The sequence below is a fragment of the Polyodon spathula genome, chromosome 14, assembly GCF_017654505.1.
Source record: "Polyodon spathula isolate WHYD16114869_AA chromosome 14, ASM1765450v1, whole genome shotgun sequence".
Taxonomy (NCBI): domain Eukaryota; kingdom Metazoa; phylum Chordata; class Actinopteri; order Acipenseriformes; family Polyodontidae; genus Polyodon; species Polyodon spathula.
The window spans coordinates 6624342-6648437 of record NC_054547.1 but is presented as its reverse complement, the minus strand read 5'-3'; the positions used below and the strand labels follow the sequence as shown (position 1 = coordinate 6648437).

Below are 24096 nucleotides of genomic sequence, written 5' to 3'. Positions count from 1 at the left end.
CTGCATTGAAAAATGACCCATTCCCGACATAGGAGGCTTGTTGCTAGGGAGCCGACGTCACTGCCCTGTGACTTTTGCATTGCTGCCTGCTACAAGTGAACTACTCCGATAGTAAATATTTAATTTATTATGAAATGCGTGTGTATATGGCATTAATCCTTTAATTGTTGTGTATTTTGTTTGTGTGAATGCAGTACAAAATAAAATGAACAGTAATGCTAAGGGAAATTACATATACTGCAGCCAAGGGTTAAACTCTGATTATTTTTTAGTTATGAGTGGCCTACTATAAAACATGAGGTTAATCTAGTTTTCTGGATATGTGCCCCGTGGGAAGTTTGGCTGTGCACCATTGTTATATGCTATAGCTAGAAATCCAAGAAAAAACTAGAATACTCAACTGTCACACAAGACTAGAAATCACCAGCAGTGGTCTAGTGTTACTGCTCATAAATTCAAACAGAGACCAACTTGTGCATGTGTTTAGTTCTCTTTGTTTAGGTGTTCTTTTTTATTTCAATCATTCAGAATTTATAAAGTACCAACACATCATCTGATGTCCATTACTTCAACACACATTTTTCAAACTCTTGCAAACAAAAGCACTCACTGTATAGGCCGCAGATTTGCTTAAAAAAAAAAAAAAACAAACACCATAACCTTAAGTGATGCTTCCTACTAATCCCATAAAGGTCATACCATAGTTGTTTGAGAAATAAAAATATGAATTCCTAATATTGCCTCTGCAGACAGAAAATACAAAACTGATAACTTCATAGAAATAGAATATGTATAATTTGAATATAAAAACAGTTAAAATACACAGCCCAAAAAAATAATAAATAAATGGACATCCCCTAAAAAGGTATTATGTAACAGTAACAGGTAAATCAATATCAGAATAGGCACACTTGCATTGAAGAAAAACTTGTGTCCGACTGTCAGATTAAGCTAAAGCTGTAGAGATTCCAGATCGTTTTCCCTGGTCAACATATGATGCAGCAAGGTTTGATTTCCAAAATCAAGCCATTTGAATATAAAATCTGCAGACATTTAGAAAGACTTCATTTTGTTAAGCAAAGAAACTGCTATCATATGACAACCATAAGGGCAATACATAAACTGGGTGTGTCAAAGTTCTCAATTTGTCAGAAAAATACAAACCAATACTAACTAGATTACGACTATTTCAACCACCACTAAAAACAGACAGACATTCACACACAATGCATATTTCAGCTAATAAGTTTATTTGTGTTATTTTAAAACAATTCACAATTAATGTGCACACTCAAAAAGGTGAACAGATGTTAAATTACATACAGAAGCATTTCACCACTTAATTTACTTCTAACTCATTCCCCTTTTAAATATTTCCCCATAAAGCGGTCTTATTTTCTCCACCCAGTCATTTTCTAAAACTTTGCTCTAGAGGATACAGCATCTCATGTATATAGATTATGTGCAGCCAGACATAAAATTGGCAACAATATATAAAACTTGCAAGTGTATGTTATTTAATACAACATTAAAATCTACCCACTATATTGCCACACACGACGGTTGCCCTAAATTTAATCAAATTTAAATATTTCTCTTGCTCAGCTTTTACTCCAAGAGTATAATACAAGTTAAACAAAGCATTAGATCTACTGTAAAGCTTTTGCAAATACCTGTATATTAAATAATGGTTATTTATGCTTCTAAATTCAAATTATTGACTGTACAATTAAAACATATGCATTCCTCAAAACGGTAAGATACAGTAAATGACAGTGAAACTGAAGCCCTACAATTCTAAATAAAAATACACACTACAAAAATGCAAAAAAAAAAAAAAAAAAAAAAACACATCTAAAAGAAATACATAATCCAGACACAGACCCTATACTGAAACAATTTCTCAAAATCATAACAGTTCCTCGAATTTACCTTATAAACTGGAGCCCTTGAATGGTCTAGGTTCACCAGTGGCATACACTCAAAGGATTCCTCCTTAGGAACAAACTATCTCAGGGCCTGATTCTATGAACTATGCTTGCAGTATCTTCAACACTGTGTGTGAAAATGAAGGCAGCATTTAAAAAATAAAAATAATAAATATATAACACTACAAAATGAAATTAAGGGGCAGACTTTAAACCAATTATACTGTAAAACATATCTAATATTAGAAATGGTCTGCAGTTAAACTGACCATCATACTAGCAACTATTTGCATGCAAGTTTAAAATACAGGAGAAGTAATTAATTGGCTGAGCCATAGATATATTAATTTAGAAAAAAATGTAACCTGTTTTTTATATTTCTAGATTACTAAACATACAAAAAAAACCAAAAACTTAAGGACACTAAAGTAATGTGCAAAATGCTAGTCTAGAACCTGCCATTTCAGTGATACACATTGACATCTCTTAGAATGTTTGTTTTTATATGTACACATAAAAAGATCCTGGTAAGTCAAGGCATTAGATAACCCACACAATATTAAAAACATAATGGAGTCTAGATACAATATCCCCCCCCCCCCCCCCAACAGCTGAGGTCTACCAACAAGTAAGCTATCCTTATTTAGATATGTTTAAGTTGAACAATTGGCCATCATGCAATTCATTTAATCATTTGGATACAAATAAAAAATTGCAATCATTAATGTCTTGCCATTTCTAAGCATTTCTTACTTTATAGAATCTTAACTTTCCAAAATTATTTGTTTTAGAACATTGAATTTCTTTTGAAAGGTTTACTGCAAAACTACAAAAGCAAATCAAATCATTCACAATTCAAAACACTGGTGTCCTTAGGTTATGCTTACCTGTTGTACACTGCAGCAGAACCTAAGGTGCAAGGTCTGGGTGACACTGCAAAGATTAAATATTGCACTGTTTGCAATCAGTAAATATTCAATCATTCATTTATGAACCAATTCAACAGCCTCCTTATGTAATGTTCTATGTGTCACAGGAATGAATAGTTAAAGGACCACAATGCTTAGAAATGTATGTTTTCTAAGAGACCCTACCTTGTTTACTGTACCTGCTATTCGTTTCAGATAACTATACATTTAGCAATGATAACCTTACTGTTAAACAAAATGAGAAAGCAAGAACGGTTTCTACAATACAAATTTTTAATTTGCAGACCTTAATCTTAACGAGACATACAATCTAGTATAACAGTATCTCTCCTTTCCACTTAATTAAAAATGTTCTTATCCTCTATGAGCATGGATTTAAAATCTGCATACTCTAAACAGAATTACTAGATGCACATATGTAAGTGTACATTTTTCATTTAAGGGCAATTTTGCTTAACTCGATACATTTTTGGTGTCAACTCACGTTTCAGAGTACCAAAAGGGAACGGTCAGGCTGGCAAGCATCCCTAAAAAGCGTAGTACTCTAGAAAAAAAAGATACTTAAACTACCAGTTTATGCTACAACCAAAATTCACACAAGTCTGGTTAATAATGAAAGACAAGGCCTAAGTGTTTACATTTAAATATACTTGATAAGGCATTTAATATATATAAAAATATAAGTGGTATATTACGTTTTTGTACAATGCTTTAATACTTACCCATGTACAGATAAAAGCCTACCTCCCCCCAAAAAAACATTTCATAACTGTTTTAAAAGCACTACATTTTAATCTCTCAAAGAAATACATTGAAACCGAAGCAGGCAATTCAGATCCGTTGTATTCATGTTTAGTACTTACAGTGCAATGCTCCTTGAAGGAACACAAAATCAAGGATGATGCACAGCATAGGCCTCCTCAGCCCTACACACCTATTTCTACGCTGGATGCATTTTAACAGACAATGGGAAGGCAAACTATTTGCATTCATGTTTCTCTTTTAATCAAATTAGAGTTAAAAAAAAGCCAGCAAATATATACAAAGCAAACAATTACTTGAGACAACAGAGAAACTTTAAAAATCAGTACTTTTGGAAAGAAATTCTGTTAATATACAGAATGTATACCTGTGCTGTAAAAAAGCAGCAATTCCAACTAAAATGTTCAGTAAAGTCACATTTATGGGAACATTTAGTAAAATACTTTAGTCTTTTTGCTTACCGCTTTTCTAAACTTTCCTGTGAGGAAAAAAGGTGTACTCTTATTAACAGTTCAGTCTATCTCGAGTCAGCATTCAGATAAAGTTATTACACAGTACATTGAACATGCTACAGTACTAGACTGAAAAAATATGCAACACGTATGCTGCCAATGCAATATTTTTACAGATGCATGTTGCCCATTTCTAAAAATCAGATAGTTAGAAAGCTGGTAAAAAAAATAAACAGCTACACAGAGATAAAAACAACTGATCTAAAAAAAAAAAAACACTATCAAATAAAACGCAATACAACGACTTCACTTTAGTAAGACAAGCAATGTTCTCATTACCAAAAAAAAAAAAAAATGCAGGTCAGGTACACAACTTGACAACTGCAAAACTAAAAACTGAGCATTTACCATTGCTAAAGAGGGTCAAAGAACACCTGCTACTTCCAAGTTTTAAAAAAAAGCCAGGACAGTTTATAGAAAGCTTCAGTGCGTACACTATTGATTTCACAAAGTAACTTGCACGATTCATAATTACCCATATATTTCCACCCAACTTACCAACACAGGAGGTTTCATTTTGTTTTATTGCAAAACACAAAACAGCCACTTTTAAAACTGAGATGATATACATGGAAATTACTACAGTTTATAAACAGAAGCATTGACCACAAGTTGAAATACAGGAGCTGGAATGTCCAAATCTAACCACATACTAAAAACAAACCATTCATTTATTATACAAGAATCGCCTCCGGAATGGTTATTCTAAACATTTTTTTTTTTTTATTATTATTTAAACTGTTTTTAAACCAAAGAAAATAAAGATCTTCATCAAGGCGTCTGCATCCAAACATTAACAAAGGTTTTTTTCGACAATGAAGCATATACTCTATGTCCACTTCACATTACTGGCCCTGTGCAGAAGAGATACATAAGAAATACATTTTAAGGTTAACAACAAGAACAGTTAGGCTAATTCTAAGGTCTGAGCCTGCATAGGGAAGAAAGGAATTAGTAGGTATGTTGCCATCATAGCATACTTTTCACCACCTGCAGGAGAAATGTATTTTTTTTAGTACAACACTGGTTTAATGCATGCAATATCAAGTTATAGCACCATCTCTGAATGTTCTGCACAACCTGGAGGGGGGAAACTGTTTAATGCATGCAATTGAGTACCCTTTCTTTAAAAGATGTATTAATTGTAACAACTTATACACACACGTGAAGATTGTGACAAACCAACCTAATGTTCTATTCAACCCTTAGGAAGAGTATACCTGCTGTGCTTGTGGTGCTGGTGGATGTGGAGGTACTGTCTGTGGGCTTCCCTGCCCGTAATACGCAGCCTGTTGCCTGTAGTACTCTGCCCATGCAGCACTGTAGTCTGGTTGGCCAGCTGCTGGGGTAGCACTAGCTGGAGCTGGCTGACCTTAACATTTGATTGAAGGGGAGAGAGTATAGAAAAAAAAAAAGTTAGTTTTGTGACACATTTATGTATTCCTCACACACCAGCCAAAAATATGTATATACTTTATGGCAATCTAAATTACTTTTCTGGTTAACTTAAGACTCTTGATTGTGACAAATTTCTGAATCTGTGGGGTTAAAACTGTACATTGTAAACATTTTCCATCTAATTAACACGTTTACATACATATTTATACTACTGCAGAAAGTTCCGTTTCACTTGGAATATGTATTAATTTTCAAGAGCTGATCCAAGCATCTTATTGGCGTGTATACTTTCACTTGAAAAGTGAATACCTTGCTTTTTATAGTACTCCTCCCATGCCTTTGTGTAATCCTGTGGCTGCTGTTGACCCTGTTGGCCTGAAAGGATGAAAAGTTTTATTGCTAAAATCTTTCAAATTGTTTATTGTCATAACTTGGATCTTAACCCCAAACTAAATGTTTCACATTACATAGAGTATATATTTAATGGTTTCTCCACTTTCTGAAATACTACATATGGTGCTAACCGACCAACAATTACATTTCACAAAGACAATACATAATGACTTGTCTGCTTTGTATTCTTCTTTTGAGTGGATCTGTGAAAGATTAAGCAGCAAAAATGCATACAATCATTTTTATATATTAAAACGGCAGTCAAATTAAATTGCACAACAGATTAGCAAACATGTTGTGCAAGTTCCCACCTAAAAATACTAAGGGGACTGGCAAAAAGTCCACTGATGCTTTTTAAAAATAAATAAATTTAAAAAAAAGTGAGACCATTTGAAGGCAATGGATGCGTTTTAATCTTTGAAATTTGATGTGTTTTGATTTAAGGTATTTGGTTTTCTGTATACTGTCCAGACTAACTGCCTCCACTGTTCTGTCTAAATCTACATTTTCAAAATGCTTTATACCCAATTTCTTGTAATATTCCTCCCAGGCCTTCGTGTAATCTGCCTGTCCACTCTGACCTGGATTCTGCTGGTCACCTGTTAAAAATGGTACAATTGCAGTAATTGGTAACCATTCCTTGAAAGACTGCGCTAATGTTTTCTACCTGCATTTCTATTTTCTTCAACAACTGAATGTTTGGAAGGAATATTCACCTTGACAAAGGCAAAGTAAAATGCATATAATTGTAAGTTGCTACCATATAGCAGCTGAATGCAAGCTCTATATTGCAACAGAAGGCAAAATAAATCAGTTGAATGTGTGCAACACACTCACTTATTTAGTTTACCTGTTAGGTATATGTGCAAGACAGTTTAGGGATTGAGGTAACTGTCAGAATGAAGTTTAAAAAAATAAAATAAAATTAAAAACCACACCCCCTCGCACCTTTTCTTGGATTTTGCTCATATACCTCAGCAGATTTATCGACTCAGGTTTACTTGGCAATAAATCAAAAACCGAGAAATCTACACCTTTTGGTAGAAAATGCTAAAAAATGCTACAAGCCAGAACATTTACTTACCTTGTCCATTTGTCTGGCCTGAACCTGGAGCAGCATTTGAAGCTGCTACTGGTGCTTGTGGTTGCTGCTGATACTGAGAATAGTAAGCTGCCCATGCTGCTGCATTAGCATCTGCTGCTGCTTTACCTGTAAAACATGCACAGCACAAGAGTCACTCAAACACTTCAGAAAAGTACAACCAATTTATACATATGCCAAAAATGCTACATTAAATTTGTTGTTACCATTTCTGAAAGTATTAGCCAACATTCCTAATTTAGTTCCTAAGTTAGAAGTTGTTTTTTTTTTTTTTTTTGCTTACCAGGGTCTTGTTGTCCTTGTTGTTGCCAATGTGGAAAACCATTACCCCATCCTTGTGGTTGATATGGTGCTGGAGGACCACTACAAAATTAAACAAAGTTGAGCAACACATTATTTATGCTTGAAGAAAAAAAAAAACACACACAACTGCATTAAACGGAGTGTATACTTACTGAGGTCCTTGGGGTCCCTGATTGTAAGGTCCAGGGTTGTAAGGTCCCATTTGTGCTGGTGGCCCTGGAGGTCCTTGGGGACCATGTGGTGCTGGACCTCCATGAGGTCCTGGTGGGCCATGGGGTCCACCTAATGGACTCACCGGACCCTAGGATAAAATTTAAATAAATGTAATCTACTTAAAAGTATCTGGTCGGCCTACTTTGCTTGCCAACGCCAATAATCAAGTGTTATTGAAATACAGTACAAGTTATACTCACTCCAATTTTTTCTTCAACAAGCTGTCTGGCATAGTCAATCTGTTGATGTGATCCACGGATTGTGAACATTTTAAGACTGGGATCTGCATTGGGAGGAGGATTTCTTTGTAGCTCTATCCTTGCACCAGACTGCTGGCTAATACTTTTTATAGTTTCTCCACCTGAAAGAACAAAAACCTGTTAACATCTGCTTAAAGTTCACACATTAAACAACGGCTCCATCCTATCTAGCTGTCAGTATTTCCTTGATACTATAAACATTAAAAGAAGTTCTCTTGCGGACGTTTCAATAATGCATTTAACACACATACAATTAAGACAGAAAGACCTTCAAAATGTACTTCATGTCATTTTATGATTTTCAATACACTCAAAAAGAACAAGTATATCTTCCAAACAATTAGCATGGTTACCTTTTCCAATGATTAGCCCTGTCTTCATAGTAGGAACTGTAAAACTGAACTCCTGAAGTCCACCTGGGGGACCCATGTTCCAGTTGCCTTGGCCCCTTCCTCTTCCCCGGCCCCCTGGTCCAGGAGGTCCACCAGCCTACAAGGATAGCAAACACCCATTAGCCCTATGCTAACTAAGCTGTTACACTAAATAGCAATCAACTGCAACGTTTAAGTCACTAACTTAAAATTAAAAACAAATATCCTACATTTAAATAAATAAATGGCTGTCTTCAGTTTATAATAAACTTTCCTGTCAATGTTGACACATCAACTGGACAATGCTTGCAACTATTGAAAAAAAAGGTTAGTTGTTTAATCCACACTGGACTGCAGCGCTTGCTTAAATATACACACACGTTGCAACAAAAAACAAACCTGTACGCTTCTCAGGAGGTCACCGATTATTTCTGCAGCGTGCTGGGATCTGTCTGGGGGTCCCATTATCTGAGCTATTCTTTCTGGTGTGGTTCCATCATCTGAGAAGTTAATGACATTTTTAGGTTTAGCTTTTTTAAAAAAAAATTGTCATTATGCCTTTCCACTGTCCATGCTACAGTCTCAGCTGTTGAGCAGAACACCATTGTTCTTGGTTCTAAAAACACATTGTTCTACAAAATGTCAGTCTTTTGCATGTTGTCAAAGAAATGTATTCCTTCAATGTTTAATACTAAATTACTGATCACATTACATAGAATCACAACAGCCATCTCACCATAAGAGAAGAAGCCCACCTGTTGTATTAACCATACCTGGTTTAAACTGAATCCTGACACCAGTATCATTCTGAATCTTCTTAATCATTTCTCCATTTCTGCCTATTACAATGCCAACTGCAAACCGCGGCACAGGAACCTAAGATAAAAAGTTAAAGAAAAGCAAAACAGAACTATTAACAAAGATACTAAAATCAAGGTAGTGTGTCATTTGTTTAACAAACCACAACTACATACAGACATGACAAATATCAAAGTTAAATTCAGTTAATAAATAAAATTGATAATAAAAAAAATCTTTAGTACCTGTGTCTCACTTACATCTAAGCCAAGGTCATTTCCACCCATTCGGGATCCATATTCATTACGTTGTTCTCTAAATCCCCCTTGATCTCTGATAAGTTCCATCACCATATCTTTAGCTTGCTGTAAATACATAAAATTAAATGACTGCACTTCTTGTAAAACATAAACCGTTTCAAAACTTGGGCACTGACTCACCTGAACCTTAAATGGCTCTCCTGTAATTCTGAGTGGCTTGTCTGCTCCTGTGTTCTGTGGTCCTTCCTGAATCATCACCATCTTCACTCCAGCACGTTCCTGACAAAAAACAGTTTGTATACAAACTTTGTATACAATAACAGTGCACTCGAACTATAAAATTTGAACATTAATATGTGTTTGCTCACCTGCAATTGCTTTATTGTTTCTCCACCCTTTCCGATTACCAAGCCAGCTTTACTGGCTGGAACCAAAATTTCTTGAACCGACATTCCTGGCCCATCTGAATGGTGGAAGACAGGTCCAGGTCGTCCCTTCTCTACAATTTCACCCAATAGGCTTTTTGCAGACCTAAATAAACATAACATTTCCAAAATGTATAAGACCAGTAGCTACACACTTCAGAAAGTATACTGTACCAAATATATTCATGCCAAAATAAATATTTAATATACTTACTGAATTGAATCAGGAGAACCTGTTAACATGACGGATCTGTCAGGAAGACCACCACTATCTAAAAATAAATAATTTTAAACAATTAGGACACAAATTATGTAATCGCTTATGATAAAAGGTTACAACCTATCCCTTGTAAGCTAGTTAAGTAGTGCTGCACATACATATATACTACAAAGTTTACCTTCCTTATAGTACTACATGCACTGCAAGACATGCAACAGTCTAGACTTTTAGCTTTAATGCTGATGTTATTAAAATACATTTTGCCATTTCTTACCTGGGGCAATCTGTATTTTGCATCCAGACTCCTGCTGCATGCGAGATATTTGTTCGCCACCTCTGCCAATTACTGAAAAACAAAACATTGCATGACAATGAGAATCAGGAAGGTTTTTCAGTACGTTAATAAAAAGGAAGTTTGTCTCAAAGTTGATATACTTACTAAATCCAACCATTCCATCTGGAACTTTGAATTCCTCTGTAACGACCGACCTAAAAAAATGTCAGTTAACACTTTAGAGATCAATACATTTATAAAACTACTATTGCACATTAAAAGGCTTTTTAACTTCTAAATTGGGTAAAAGAAGCTTAAGTAGACAACTGGTAAAATATGGACTCACTCATTATAAAAAATGTAAACTACAGCTCCCAAGACAAGCCTGCATTCCCTCACCCAACTTTATGCCAGGACCTATATACTTGTTCCATAACATCTGAAGTGCCGAATATAAAGCCTAGAACTTAATTTGTTGCCATCTAACTCTTACATTTTGAAAGACCAAAATGTGCCAGGAATTATCATTAACAAGTTAGTCTGGGTACGTGACACACATTACCCGAGATTTGCATCTCCTGAAATAACCTCTACACTTGCACTGTTTAATTAATGAAAATAAATGTGCACTTACCTCTGAGATGCACCCATTCCTCCCATTGGTGAGCTAAATGCTGTATAAAAAAATAAAATAAACTTGTGAAATGCCCTCAAACAGCCTTAACCTTAAGTGATTTTTAGAGTCTTTACTATTTTTATTCATAAATCAATTATATAGAAAATGTTGTAAAGACAACCATAACTGTGTTTAATCTAACTAAGTGGCCAATGAAGTTCATAACTCAAGGTTAAACTCTTAATACCTTTAGTCTTAAACTAACTAACCAACCAACCATATATCCACCCACACACTATACATAGAAACTCAATATATCTGAATGCATTGCACTATGCAAATACAATACCAAGTATTATGCCAATGCCCTTAAGTTTATACAGTTAAAAAAAAAAAAAAGCACCCAAGACTTCCTTTATTTAAGGAATGCAACTTGTTTCCAGTTATTTAACAATACTTACGATCATTCTGGGAGGCGACCTTCTTGGAGTCTGGTTGATCTGTAACAAAAATGAAAATGTTCTATATTGTGATCCTAGAATGCTGTATTTTTGGTAACCCGCTGCTGCAAATCTTAGAGGCTGAAAAGAAAATGTTTTTCAACTAAGAAATGTTAGATACTGTTCGTAACATGACTGTTATCTGCCTTTGTCAAACTACATTCTTAAACCAGGACTATACAAATCAAAACACTGAATGGAAAAAATTCTCAGGCTAATGATGCTTAGTGTACCGAGGTATAGCAAGACATGTTCTTTCAAAAAAAGGAACGGACAGCTTTTAGAAGACATGGGTTAGAAATAATCACTGGTTCTTAGATATACTTTTCCACATGCACCTCATCAGTCACAAGTTTTTCAAAATAAATCTTGCTGCCAAGACAATAAAAAGGACACAACCTCCCCAAAACGAGGCAACATCCTATGCCATTCCATCAACTTGTTTCGTACTTCACAAGCGGTTTTAGTTTTCACATTTCAAAGGGTTTAAATGGCTATTGGTAAAAATGGCTACTCGCATGTGTTTTTCCCTGCAAATACGTAATTATTTTTTTATAGAAGGAACTTTTCATTTTCTCATCCTGGCTATATGAATGTAGTGCTTATCCATGTATCCAAGTTCATAAAAGAAAAATAAGGTCCTAGCAGGATTTCCAAAGCGTGCACACAAACTTGTGTTTGAAATTTTTTTTTTTTTTTTTTTTTTTTTTTTTAAAAACACAACACAAATGCCAATTCCATTTTGTTTTTTTTTTTGCTGGAGTGCAAACTTTCCAATTTGTGTATGGAAGATTACTATAAATACTTGACTGACAGATATTACACATTCACATACTACACACAGGTTAAATAAGCAAAAAGTTCCTGCCTTTGAAAGGAGAGGACATTCCCTCCCAGTGTGTTCTACTGCTCAGACTTGTCCAAGAGTCATCTACACATGAAATAAAAAGAACACATGACAAGCATAAGCTGAAGCATCATTACCTCTGTCTTACTCAATTTAAACTGTACTAATGGAGTACCACAAATCTAGATTCCTGCACAATCAAATTCAAAGGCACAGTAGTACTGAAAGACTAAATAGTTTCCAGTATAAACCACTGTTAAACAAGCCAATATATACACACATTGGCACAAACGTCCAAAAACTCAATACAAACGCTAGCACATGCAACAAACTTGACTCAATACATCACCCGACCCGACTTTCATTTGTTTTAAATGAACACAGGACACTAGTCATATCTAATAAATGTTAACTGTGGAAACTAAAAAAGTAATCCATGCAAAAGTAGATTGTTTAAAAACAAAGTGTTACTTTTTGGATAATCAATTTTATACATATGCCTAGCAGAATCAAAATCAAGGCGTATCTCCCTCCAACCAGGAAACAATTATCCACTTGGGCTCTATGACAATGTCAGAGAAATTAACTTGTATGGCATCATTAGTATTGCCATGGATTTCTAGTAGTGGCGAGATAGAGAAAACATGAGCTGCAGTTTTGTAGCAGTGAATTGTAACTCAGTATGTTGCAAAGAAAAAAAAAAGTGTATGGAAGGAAATCAAGTTTAGAACTGGATCCTCTCGTATTTGTGTCTTGGGCGAGACAAACTCACCTGCATCTTCCAAAGGCCTCTTCTGACCTCCATATCCAAAGTCATTTGTACTGGCTGGAGGAGCACCAGCCCCATCCCCGCCTATTTTAGCAGCAATCTGAAAAGTAAAAAAAAACAAAAGATAACAAAAGTTACTTACAACCTTGACTTTTCATTATCAGGAAAAAAAATGCACCAGTCACGGAATTAAACCGAGTATCAAACGTACAGCACCAGATACAAACATCCTGTCGGAGGAACTACAAATAGAAATTTATAAACTGCTTACACTATATTGACTAACATGTTAGCATATTTGTTATTTCCCCCCCACACACAACATTGACAAGACATTCAAATTCTAAACAAATACAATCCCGCCGTCGATTGTTTTATATAATGTAATTTATACCAAAAAAAACCCAAACACTTCCTGTAAATGTGGTTTCCACTGTAAATTTCACATTACCCATCAGAAATAGTGTTCAACCATATTTGTTAATTAAACAGATTAAAACATATTTTGCGTGAACCACCGCTTTTAATTAGAAAGTTGTTTCTCGGGGGACAACCACAGCGTGTAACGAGATACTAGGGCCTTGAAAAAAAAATAAACAAAGAACCGGATAATTCTGGTACGGCGTAATTTCTTGGTGGGCGCTAACAGTAAACAACAGTATACTAAATTAAATACTATATAAATACAGTATACTATATTAAAATAACATTTTATTGACTCGGCAAAACGGGGAGGGGGTGGGGTGGAGGGTATACAATCTTTTGTTGAAATACTTCAACAGAACTAGGCCCTTAGGCTCCAGATCTCCCTCATGTTTAAGACCTCCATTTATTATTTTTCTAACACCTAATTTACATGATTTTAAAATGCGTAAACTTAAAACACTGACCTGCCTAGCCCTTTGGAGGGCGTCTTTAAAAGCGTCGTTCATCCCGCCGCCTGCGCCCGAAGATGGAGGAGCTACATTCGAATAATCAGCCATTCTGAGTTTCAATCTCGATGCGTCTCTGACTCGTGAGAAGAAGGAGAAGATGGCGGTCCGTCTCTGAGAGCAGTTAATGCGACACAGCGAGGGAGGGGCAGGAGCAGCCGGGAGGGATCGCGAGACGCAAGGAGACACGCTGATAGGTTTCTATCAAACGCAATCAAGCGGTGGGCGGGGTTAAAGTCGAGAATCACAACACTAAAACGTGTTTTTTTTTCCCCATTTCTTTTTATGAAAATTGACAAAAGGATTACTTATAAATATTTATATATTAAAAACAAAAAAAAAAAAACCTTTGAGCGCAAAGTACAACTTTAATTCGATAACAACACAGAGGGACATGATATCCTTACTTAATTAGCCTAGATAATAATGGACTTATCGGATAATGTGTTTGTCGAGACAGCGATATACCATTTCATAATATATTGTAATAGCTTATGTGCCGCCTTTATGTTTTACCGGTATATTAAATAAGTTATTTGATACTAGTGTAAGAGTGGAAATGAAATATTGGTTATTGGGGATAGTGGTAAGATGCCTTTCTTTTAATTGTGCCGTTGCCTTTACAGTTTTTTATTGTTAAGTGTACAGATATATTTCTAACCAATACCAGTTCCCTTGTATATTTAAAACAATATTATTTGATTTGCATTAGTTATGTCAGATCATACCAAAAAATTACTTAAGAATATGAAGTATTCATCTATATTATTATGCAACGGGCTTTCACTTTGGGCCTCGCTTGATCAGGCGTAGGCATTTAAGAACATCTTTGGTAGGCCACAATTATTAACTGTTTAAAGAACAGTTGAAAAACTAAGAACAGTGTTTTAAACCTGCTTTAGATCACACACGACTAGTTTTTGTTTTTAAATTCCAGTTGTTCTAATGAAATTCAACCTGTTCTTTTTGTCTTTTGAAAAATCCAGTTACACGGTACAGCAAACGATAGGTGCTATGACTACAACTCAGAACATCCCGAGAGATTTATCAGTAATAAAATGTGATGCAGACATTTTAGTTTTTCGTGCTACACCACACGTGGCTTCATCCTAATTAAGATACAGTGTCGTAATTAATACTGGCCTGTCTTTCACGTCCGAATATGCATTTAAGTTACCACACTCTATAAACTCCAGTGTTAAATCTCGCTTAAAATACTGTCGCGCAATCACATTTATTAGTAGCATGTATTTATTTTGAGGTCGTTTTTGTTTTCAGTGAAGCAAAAACATAGTAATAGTCAATCACCTAAATTCGCCACCATTTATAGCTAGTTACCCAACCCCAGCACTTCACATTTGCAGGGGCACCCATTGTGAGCTATGGATTGATCAATTCTGAAATGTTTGTTTGACGATTCCAGACAAGAGGAGGTGTTTTTGGATAATGTAGTCTTCTGTTCGGAATTCAACACAGTGGAAGTGTCACCAGGCTTAATGAAAATGCAAGATCATGTTATGAACTGATTCTCGCATAACAACCTTCATACCAAAACATTTTGAAAAGTAATTCACTGGGACATAATATGAATGAATTGAATGGGAGTGCAACATTTCTGGTAAAACAATTGTATATGGCATCTAACTGCAACTGAGTTTAGTTTCTTGCTACCCTTTGTAACTGATTCAAAATAGGGCTACGTTATGGTGGTTTTTGTTTTTGTCCTTGAAAATATTTTCCCATGTGATTTTTCAATAGTGTTGTATTGAATAAATAGCTACCTTTGTTCCAAAATACTTTTGGGCTGTAAATAAGCTTAAGCTTCGAAAGACAAAAATATATATGGTTACACATATTTTCTCCAACCTTTCCTCAATAACTGTAACTATGCAATTTTCAATTGATGGCCACATTTTATGTTATTGAGGTGGTTTTGTTTTCCATTTTTACTCTCTTATTAGGGCTAGTCTGTGAAACACCGAGGATGGAATGTACCCACTTGAAGACCCCAGAGATGTACCCTACTTAGCTCAATCCACACGGTTGTCATGCTGATGCGCTGGGGAGAACACACTGGGTTGATCCCCGGAGCCAGCATCGCAGCCGTGTGTGCTGATGCGCTGGGGGGGCAAAATTAGCTGATCCCTGGAGCCAGCATTACACTTCAGCAATCAACACCAGACAGAAGGATATCACATCATCAGATAAAGCAACGCAAATGGATGGAGATGCAGATGGATCACATTAGTTTACTGTAAAGCTACATCTTAGTTGGTGCTTATCTTGGCGAGAGCCGAGTTCAAATCAGCATTAAGTTTAACATCTACTCTCATGTAATGGAAATCATGTTCCCTAGAAATAGTATGTAGTGTATTACAATAATATTTTGACAGACACCATTTTTTTTTTAAAATCAAATGTATCTGAAGTTAATCCTCAGGTAAATTAACAATACGTCATATAAGCTTGTTGCAGGCCTATGTACAGGTGACAGCATTTTAGATTGGATGCTGTTAAATAGAGATTTTTCCTGTGGTACTTTAATATCAAAGAGCTCTATAATTGATGATTCAAACATGAGGTTTTTGTTGTCTGCCACCGTTACCGAAACAATGCAGCAGTCCCTGCTATATTAGGGTTTCAAATGTTTAAAGAAGTTATGATGCTGGTACTAATGCAGAGCTAGTAATATAAAATGGCCTTAGAAGCACATTCTAAAAGCAAAACCCTTCAGTTTAAGAAACTTAAGTGAATTATTTAAATACTTCATGAAACGATTGTCAATTTTTAAAATGAAATAAAACTGCTCTAAACTGGTACATGGCATTTAGAAGCAGGCTAAGCTGTGGTGCAGTTTGTGTGTTGCAATAGTGAAATGGAACCTGAAGATATTTTTACTATATAGGGAAATGCAGGAAGCACAGTTCAGGCTCAGTGTAAAATATCTTTTATTCAATTCAATATCAACTGTTACAACATTCAAAATAAAACGCTTTGCAATGCATGTTTAGTGACTTTAATTGATATTTTTAATTTATAATTGAACAAAAATCCTAATACAATATTATGTTATTTCTCAAAAATACATGTTTCAAAAAAAGCTTTTTCTTCAATTATGTGAAAGTGAGATCTAGTTGAACTTATATATATATATATATATATATATATATATATATATATATATATATATATATTTTTTTTTTTTTTTTTTTAAACAAAGTCTGTTCATTTAAATATACAAAATATTGTCTAAATTCTGTACAATAAGGGTTTATTTTTCAGTTGCTCAGGTTTAGTTCTTTTGCAAGGCGCTAAAATGGAGTGTCTCCTTGACATTACATGCATCATTCATTTTGTGTATTATAATTTTGAAATTTCAAAAAAGATGAACGAAACCAGTCATGTGTTCAAAGAAAAATAAAATTCCAGTTTAGAAGTTATGAGATAGTTTAAATAGACACATGGAAATGCCCTCACAAAGCTAGCTCCCATTCCACTGTATAGACCTCTAACTCCATTTTTCACGTAGATGTTTTGAAACATTTCAATAACACTTGATGTATTCACTGTATCTTGAAGAGCTAGAAGAGAAATAATATAAAAAAAAATAGATCAACGTCTTAAATTTGTTTCCTGATGAAAGATTGTTAACAGTTTGTTTTAGGCTGTTCTAAAAAAAAAACTTTAATGACCTTAATGACCTTTATTTTACCATTGCTATATGATAATGCCACACAGATAATCACACATTGTTAATATCATCAGAACAGTGACTATGCAGCATATCCCAACAGAGGACAGTGTCTAGAGCTATTTTTGTTTTGATAGAAAGTTGACTTTTAAAAAGAGTAACAGTGCATACATACAGGGGCAAAAAACTTTCAAAAGAGTTCATAAAACTAGAGTTACACAGATGTCGACAACATAGTATTTATATCCCTTTCGGTCGCGATTTTTTTAAATGACATTTATAAAACTTTATTTGAACTGTATGGAGTACAAGAAGATTCTCTGCAAAGAATTAAAACAAAAACATGTATTCTGTGTTGCAGTGACCGGATATACTGTTGCTCACAAGATAACATTTTGTGAAAACAGCACTCCATTATATTATGTTCTTTTTTTTAATGATCGCTTAATGGACTTTAAAAAAATCACCTGAAACAGCGTTATGTGTTTTTTTTTTTCTGTATTCATTCATTAAGGGAAAGCAAAGTACAGTATATTGAATCTACTTTAAAATCCTACCCTGAGCTTGTTGCTTAGTTCTGATGGTGGCTAAAGGGTAGCTTGCCACATGGCCACAAGCAAATGCAACAGAGCTACAGGTAAACAGCTGTGTGATGCTGGTGTTTGTTGGATCTGTGTTTGCCCAGTTCATCATTGTCTACAAAAAAATAAGTTAACATTAGCTGAAGTATCCGGCCTTGCCCGGGGAAATTAAATATTTCATGCATGACAAATTGGGGAATGGTAACCTTATGGTTTCCTATAAGTTATCAATCTTGGGTGTCGCACAATGCACTCGGACCCCTTTGTCTTTTTTCAACTTTTTAATTTTTTTTTTTTGGTTTTCTGATTTCTTTAATTTGAAATAGATTGAACCTATTGAAATGGGGTTACTAAATAAAGTACCCCGGGGGTCAAAATTCTGGATCCAAACATAGCCCTCGACCTCCCCCTGGATGAAGGAGGAGCTCATGCAAAGTTTGGTTGCACTGCGGGGTCCGAATGCATAAAGGAACAGACAGACAGACAAACGTTCTTCTTTATACACTAAGATTAAAGTGTGCCTTTATTGCAAAGACAAATCTATTAGATCTTTTAGTTCTGAAGTTTAAAGTAAAATGATTATAATAATGTAATATTCTGGATACTAAGATATTCTTTTCACCTTACAAAGAAATAAAGCCATTTTAAAAATAAATAATGTAATTACAAAAATTAGGGAAAATGCATGCTAAGAGTTTTAATCAACTGGAGCATGGGTCAATCACCAAACTGTTTTTATTTTTTGAATACCGTCTGTATTATAAAATCTTTTAAAAAAGAAAATAAAAAACATATCCCTATTATGCATCATTTAGTAATATATTGTACGATAAGGGTGTTCCTCCAGAATAAGCTAAGAAAGGACATTTTAACTCATGCAGACCTACCTTGTAGACTGCACACTCTATACCAGCATATGGTATCATACAGAGGATGCTGGGTTTAAACCCTCTATAAAAGGCCTGTATTGATTCCTTTTGGTACATGGACTTAGCACACCCAATGATGCCTGTGTACACACTAGCTGTCTGGAGGTTCAGCCTGACTTTTAAAATCTAAAAAAAAAAAAAAAAAAAAAAAAAACTAAATACTTTGTATAATACAATAGGTCACCACATTTGTAATGTATCTTTAAAAGCCTAAATGAGACTTTCTCTTTAACTAAAATGTGGCCACTTTTCAAGTTTTCAAAAGAGTACTGAAAGGGGCAAAAATTATATAAGGTATAAGCCACTATTTAAAACTGCACTGATTATATTTTCTATATTACTGACTAATTTGTGTAAAAAATGAACATTTAAAAAACGGTGAATTCAACATTAAGAATACTGTACAATAAATGATCCTAATACATTTACCTTGTCCTTAGGAAAGCATTCTTACTTTTGGCAAGGTCACTTATTAGGCAGGTAGTGTCTGCTATTGTTCGCTATTATTTTCCAATGCAAGTTTCTTTTTTACATTACCTCTAAGGGATAGAAAACTGCATGTGCTGCCGCTCCAGAGACACAGCCCAGGACAAACCTCTGATGGATATTTAAATCATCTTCTGTCACATGACCAAAGAGTTTTATCTGGAGAGAAACCCAGCAAAAACCTCAGTATTATTTTGTGTTTTCTGAATAGTTTAGTCTTACACTGTGTCTGTTCATGAAGCCTTTTTAGATATGGTAGCACCAAATTCTAGCAAGATGCTGTTCAATGTTGTCAATGAACATATCAATATTTAATTAGACTTCATCTGATGATTTGCATGGTTTTACAAATATAATTAAAGTCATGCATAACCAGATATACTAAGCTTTTGCTCCAGTGCAAAGGATACTTTTTAGAGGTATTCAGACTACAGCACTGTACATGCTACTTGTTTTAGAACATTTTGCACTGTAGCAAAAGCTAAGTAAATCTGGTTCTGTATCTTCTAATGAAATGTAATGCATGGTACAGTACATGTGCTAAGAATAATACATACCTGGCTGTATATTAAATACTGAAAAGCAGACTGCGGGCTTCCTTTCATAATGCTCGCTGTATTCCCCTGCCACAGAGACTTTAAGCCATCTGGTCTTATTTGTTTTAAGCCATGCAAGACCCCTTTGGAACTATCCACCTGAGGAGAAATACAAATCATAAAACCAGCCTTATTTTCAGTCCCCGTTCACTCTTTGCACTGAAAATTCTTTTCAGTAGTATTTATTTTTCTCTTATCTATTTTTAACAGCTTTTTGCTGATGCACAGCTGGTGGTGAACTCGCTGGTAAAACATACTTGAAGTTGGATTTTTAAGCGATCTATTGGTGCAGTGATAGTCCTGGACACTGAATCTGCTACTCCTCCAGCAAAAAGCATCTTTTTCCAGGCACCTGAATTAATCTCTTCCTCTGTGAATTGCGTTGGCATGGTCAAACTTTCACCAACATCAAATACCTACAAAAATAAGGTGGGTTCATTAAGTTACAGGATCCATGCAATTTGGCAATAATGATTGGTAAAATAAAACGACTTTTCAAAAAACATTCCATAGAAAACACAGCAAGGTGCTCAAAGAATTTGTAAATCATCATTGGAATGCATGCTAGTCATAATGTCTTTACCATGCTACGTTTCCAGGAAGAAACCAGTTCTTCTATGTTGTCTACTGGATTCAGGATGATGTGATGAAGAAATTCATCCCAGTCTACAGTCATGGAACCTTCCTTGTCCATCCTTTTGAAAACAATACATGTTTTATTTTTCTGTGACGGAACCTGATGATATCATAGTACATTTTACTGAGCTGTTTAGTTGAAGAAATAAAAACAACAATAGAAATGCAAATACCTATCTTTAAATTAATATGAAATACATCCCAGTAGATACATTGGAGCACTATTCACTCACTTCCCCATACAGTATATACTGAAGTTACATTTGTAATTGCAAAATGCCAAACACTTTTATGAACAAGCAGTCAATACTAATTCAGATGATCAAATGCTATGGTGTGTTTCAGGAATCAAGCAGATACATGTCAGCCAATGAGAACAAACACACATCTTACATTTGTATTATTTTTTCTGCATGTCTCTTTGTTATCTCCACTCCTAAATCCTTGAACAATTCTGTGACTTCGTTCTGGTCAACAAACCCTAATAGTCAGAAAAAAAGAAATGAATATGAAATACAAAATGAGTGTAATATTATTCCACCTTTCCTACATCCTCTATTAAAGAGCTACTCTTTTCCCATCTTACTTCTGTACACACCAGATTACCCCCCCCCCCCCCCCCCCCCCCCCCCCCCCCCCCCCCCCCCCCCCCCCCCCCCCCCCCCCCAAGAACTTGCAGAATAGAATGGGCTACAGCTAACTAACAGCACACTGTAAAGATGCTGCTGCCTGGCTCAAAGCAAGTCTATATGTACAAAGGTAAATATGTATTAACACTGTAGAAAGAGAGACACACACACACACACACACACACACACACACACACGCACACACACACACACATCACAACTTTGCTGCCAGCTAAAAAAAGGATTACGTCTCTATTGTGACTGGGTAACAAAACAGGGATTAACTGATGTCACAATTCAATTTTAGAAGATGTTAAATTGCAGTAAAATTTACAAGGTATTTCCAGTCATGCTGAATGCATTTACAATGTAGATATAGTGCAGCCTTATTACCTTAAACAGTCATGTAGCCAACTGAATGCACCCCAGTTCTACTCACCACTTTTATTTTTGTCTATTAGTTGGAAGTTTATTTTCCATTTCTTTTCAGTGTCCATCATGTAGCTAAGAAACTCATCATATTCTAAACGCCCACTGGCATTCGTGTCATACATCCTTAAGATGCCCTGGAAAAGAACAATTGTGATAAACCATTTACACCAGCGTACACCAGTTATACCTTTCATGTTTTGATTCCGCACTTACAGCGTGTCTATATACATGGTCAGGTCCAGCAACACTAGCTGAACATTTCCTTCCTAGACACAAGTGGTAACCATGTTAAGCAAGTACTACCAAATGCATCCGCTACAGCATCTCCAAATACAATATCATCAAGTAGATACAATGTTACAAACAATAAAGCAATCAGGAAACCAGCTTCCTAGAATTGCTCCTTTGCTCTTTGTTGCACTGTCCCACTACGGTGAGATACAATAATGAATCATGAATGTGATCTGCTGCTCATTTGTTTGTGTAGCATTGTACTAAAATGATTGGAACAGACTCTTTATGTAAAAGTAGTCTTCGTTATAGCTGGAGTGTTAGCAGCTTTGCATTGACATTCAGTATAACTGAAATAATGTCAGTGAAATTTAAGCTAGGACAGTATGCCTTAAACAAGGTAATATTTTACTTAGGAAACCGAAACTGTGTATAAAATACATAAGAAGTGACACAACCCTTACCCGAGCCTTGTCATCAGCAGACACAACTCCAATTTTCTTCATTTCACTGTGCAGCTCTTCCACTCTGATATAACCGTCATTGTTGCTGTCTAACTTCTGGAACAGTTTGTAGAATTTATCCATACTGTTTAAAAAAAAGAAGAGAGTGCATTTTATATTACTATAAAAAAGAGGCAAAATAAATGTCAATGTAAAAAAAACAAAAAACTAAATCACATCCTAGGCTCATGCAGGATGGCATTGCAATGTCATTTCTATTTGCAGGTCAAGCATATTACATTTTACACTAAACGTTCAGTGATATATAGTGCGTGTGTACATACCCTTTGTTAGGACGCTGAGTCATTTTCTTACACTGTCGAACATTTGCAGTCTTTTCTCCTTCAGTCCTGCAGCATGATCTCCTAAAATCAATCCAGTTGAATTAGCTGCTATTAACCTCATTGTACAGCAGACGGCGCTGCTTCGTCATAACCTTTAATGACCTCAAGAAAACGAAATAAAATAGCATTTAAAAACAGTACAACATACACCAAAGTGACAGTGATTGGTGATTTATAGTATGGAATCTGTACGCACATCATTTTGTTTTGTTTTGTTTTAATTAACATTGCAGCGATCTCGGTTCCCGCAAGCAGGCGCATTGCACAGGGCAAGGCAAACCACACACAAGACAACTCTTTTTTACTTCGGTAGAGGTGCTATGCTTTAGTGCGAGAGGTCCTGGATTACCTCGCCCTTTGTAAAGCGTTAACCTAGATCGCTGCAATATGTTTGAACTGGAAAATTAAACTTTATTTATTTATTTATTATTATTATTAATGTGCCGCAATTTAGCCTGATGCCAAAATAGTTATAATCTGATTAGTCCAGAAGCCAAGGGCCCAGGAATGGGGTGAAGTTGTCCCGGGAGAAAATCATTACTGTTGTACTGGTTATTTAGCCAGAAGAAGTTGCATCTGTGACACCACCTCGACCTCAGCAATGGTGCTCCATGGCATTTTCTCTGCTATTGGGCTCTCATACAATACACAGTCACCCACAAAGCTGAGGTTGAACCAAGACACATCATTTTGATATTTACGGTTGCATTTTTTAAAAATGAATCTTTCTTGAAGTCCGAAGGCTAAACTGTCAGTGCATTTTGAGTTATTTATTGACATAACTAACTTTAAATATTTAAATTCAATACTGCAATACCCGCGGCTACCACTGTAGATAGACCGAACGCCGGTGTTGAGCAAATGCAAACACTTTTTTTTCGGTAGAAATGTGTAGGTTAGATCAAACCATGGCATGTTAAAATCTGACAGAGAAAAGTTCCCTTAATCATTATCAAAATAACGATGAATCAATTCGAAAACCAGTTAACAGGGTTCACTATAATACAGTCAGAAAAAGGAAAGAATGATCACAAACATTCGATAAACTGCGTAAAATGTCCCTTAACATTTTGGGACCGACAAGGCGTTGCATAGCAACCACTGTTACCTGTAAACAAGAACAGCTAACTGATAAAGTGATTACGTACTAGTCATCGAGTGTAGTGTAGATTAATCACATGCAACAAATAGCCTGTAGAAAAAAAGAAGAAAGAAATCGTTATTGT

The 24096-nt window shown here is 35.4% G+C and overlaps 2 protein-coding genes across 7 annotated transcripts; both read right to left on the bottom strand.

Moving 5' to 3' along the window:
• Positions 1-4636: 4636 nt before the first annotated feature.
• On the bottom strand, positions 4637-13915 carry LOC121327048 (far upstream element-binding protein 1-like). 6 transcript variants are annotated; one of them, XM_041270836.1, is made up of 22 exons: positions 13771-13915; positions 12884-12980; positions 12133-12195; positions 11226-11264; positions 10783-10822; positions 10314-10363; positions 10149-10220; positions 9869-9926; positions 9598-9760; positions 9410-9508; positions 9215-9334; positions 8945-9047; positions 8571-8671; positions 8154-8289; positions 7741-7901; positions 7480-7628; positions 7308-7387; positions 7007-7132; positions 6447-6521; positions 5839-5904; positions 5352-5503; positions 4637-4985 (listed from the first exon to the last, which is right to left on the bottom strand). In XM_041270836.1, exons 1-22 carry the CDS (start codon positions 13861-13863, stop codon positions 4977-4979), a joined length of 2052 nt encoding a protein of 683 aa, XP_041126770.1. In that variant the 5' UTR covers positions 13864-13915; the 3' UTR covers positions 4637-4976. The 6 variants fall into 6 exon arrangements, with proteins under 6 accessions (XP_041126770.1, XP_041126771.1, XP_041126773.1 ...); XM_041270837.1 differs by having other exon boundaries at positions 9230-9334; XM_041270839.1 differs by lacking the exon at positions 6447-6521.
• Positions 13916-17041: 3126 nt separating this feature from the next.
• Positions 17042-22949, bottom strand: slc25a24l (solute carrier family 25 member 24, like). Its single transcript, XM_041270328.1, has 11 exons — positions 22811-22949; positions 22488-22611; positions 21800-21926; positions 21125-21212; positions 20679-20790; positions 20353-20511; positions 20057-20194; positions 19551-19658; positions 18972-19139; positions 18061-18199; positions 17042-17393 (listed from the first exon to the last, which is right to left on the bottom strand). Exons 1-11 carry the CDS (start codon positions 22831-22833, stop codon positions 17212-17214), a joined length of 1368 nt encoding a protein of 455 aa, XP_041126262.1. The 5' UTR covers positions 22834-22949; the 3' UTR covers positions 17042-17211.
• Positions 22950-24096: the final 1147 nt, after the last annotated feature.

What these genes read in the sequence shown, in the direction of transcription:
- LOC121327048 (XM_041270836.1), bottom strand. Translation starts at nt 13,863, where the DNA reads ATGGCTGATTATTCGAATGTAGCTCCTCCATCTTCGGGCGCAGGCGGC. An exon ending in GGAATGGGTGCATCTCAGAG is followed by an intron (nt 10,364 to 10,782) that starts GTAAGTGCACAT and finishes ACATTTTTTTAG; the next exon opens with GTCGGTCGTTACAGAGGAAT. An exon ending in CAAAATACAGATTGCCCCAG is followed by an intron (nt 9,927 to 10,148) that starts GTAAGAAATGGC and finishes ATTTATTTTTAG; the next exon opens with ATAGTGGTGGTCTTCCTGAC.
- slc25a24l (XM_041270328.1), bottom strand. Translation starts at nt 22,833, where the DNA reads ATGACTCAGCGTCCTAACAAAGG. An exon ending in CTGCTGATGACAAGGCTCGG is followed by an intron (nt 21,927 to 22,487) that starts GTAAGGGTTGTG and finishes GTTCTTTTCCAG; the next exon opens with GGCATCTTAAGGATGTATGA. An exon ending in CTTCCTGGAAACGTAGCATG is followed by an intron (nt 20,512 to 20,678) that starts GTAAAGACATTA and finishes TTATTTTTGTAG; the next exon opens with GTATTTGATGTTGGTGAAAG.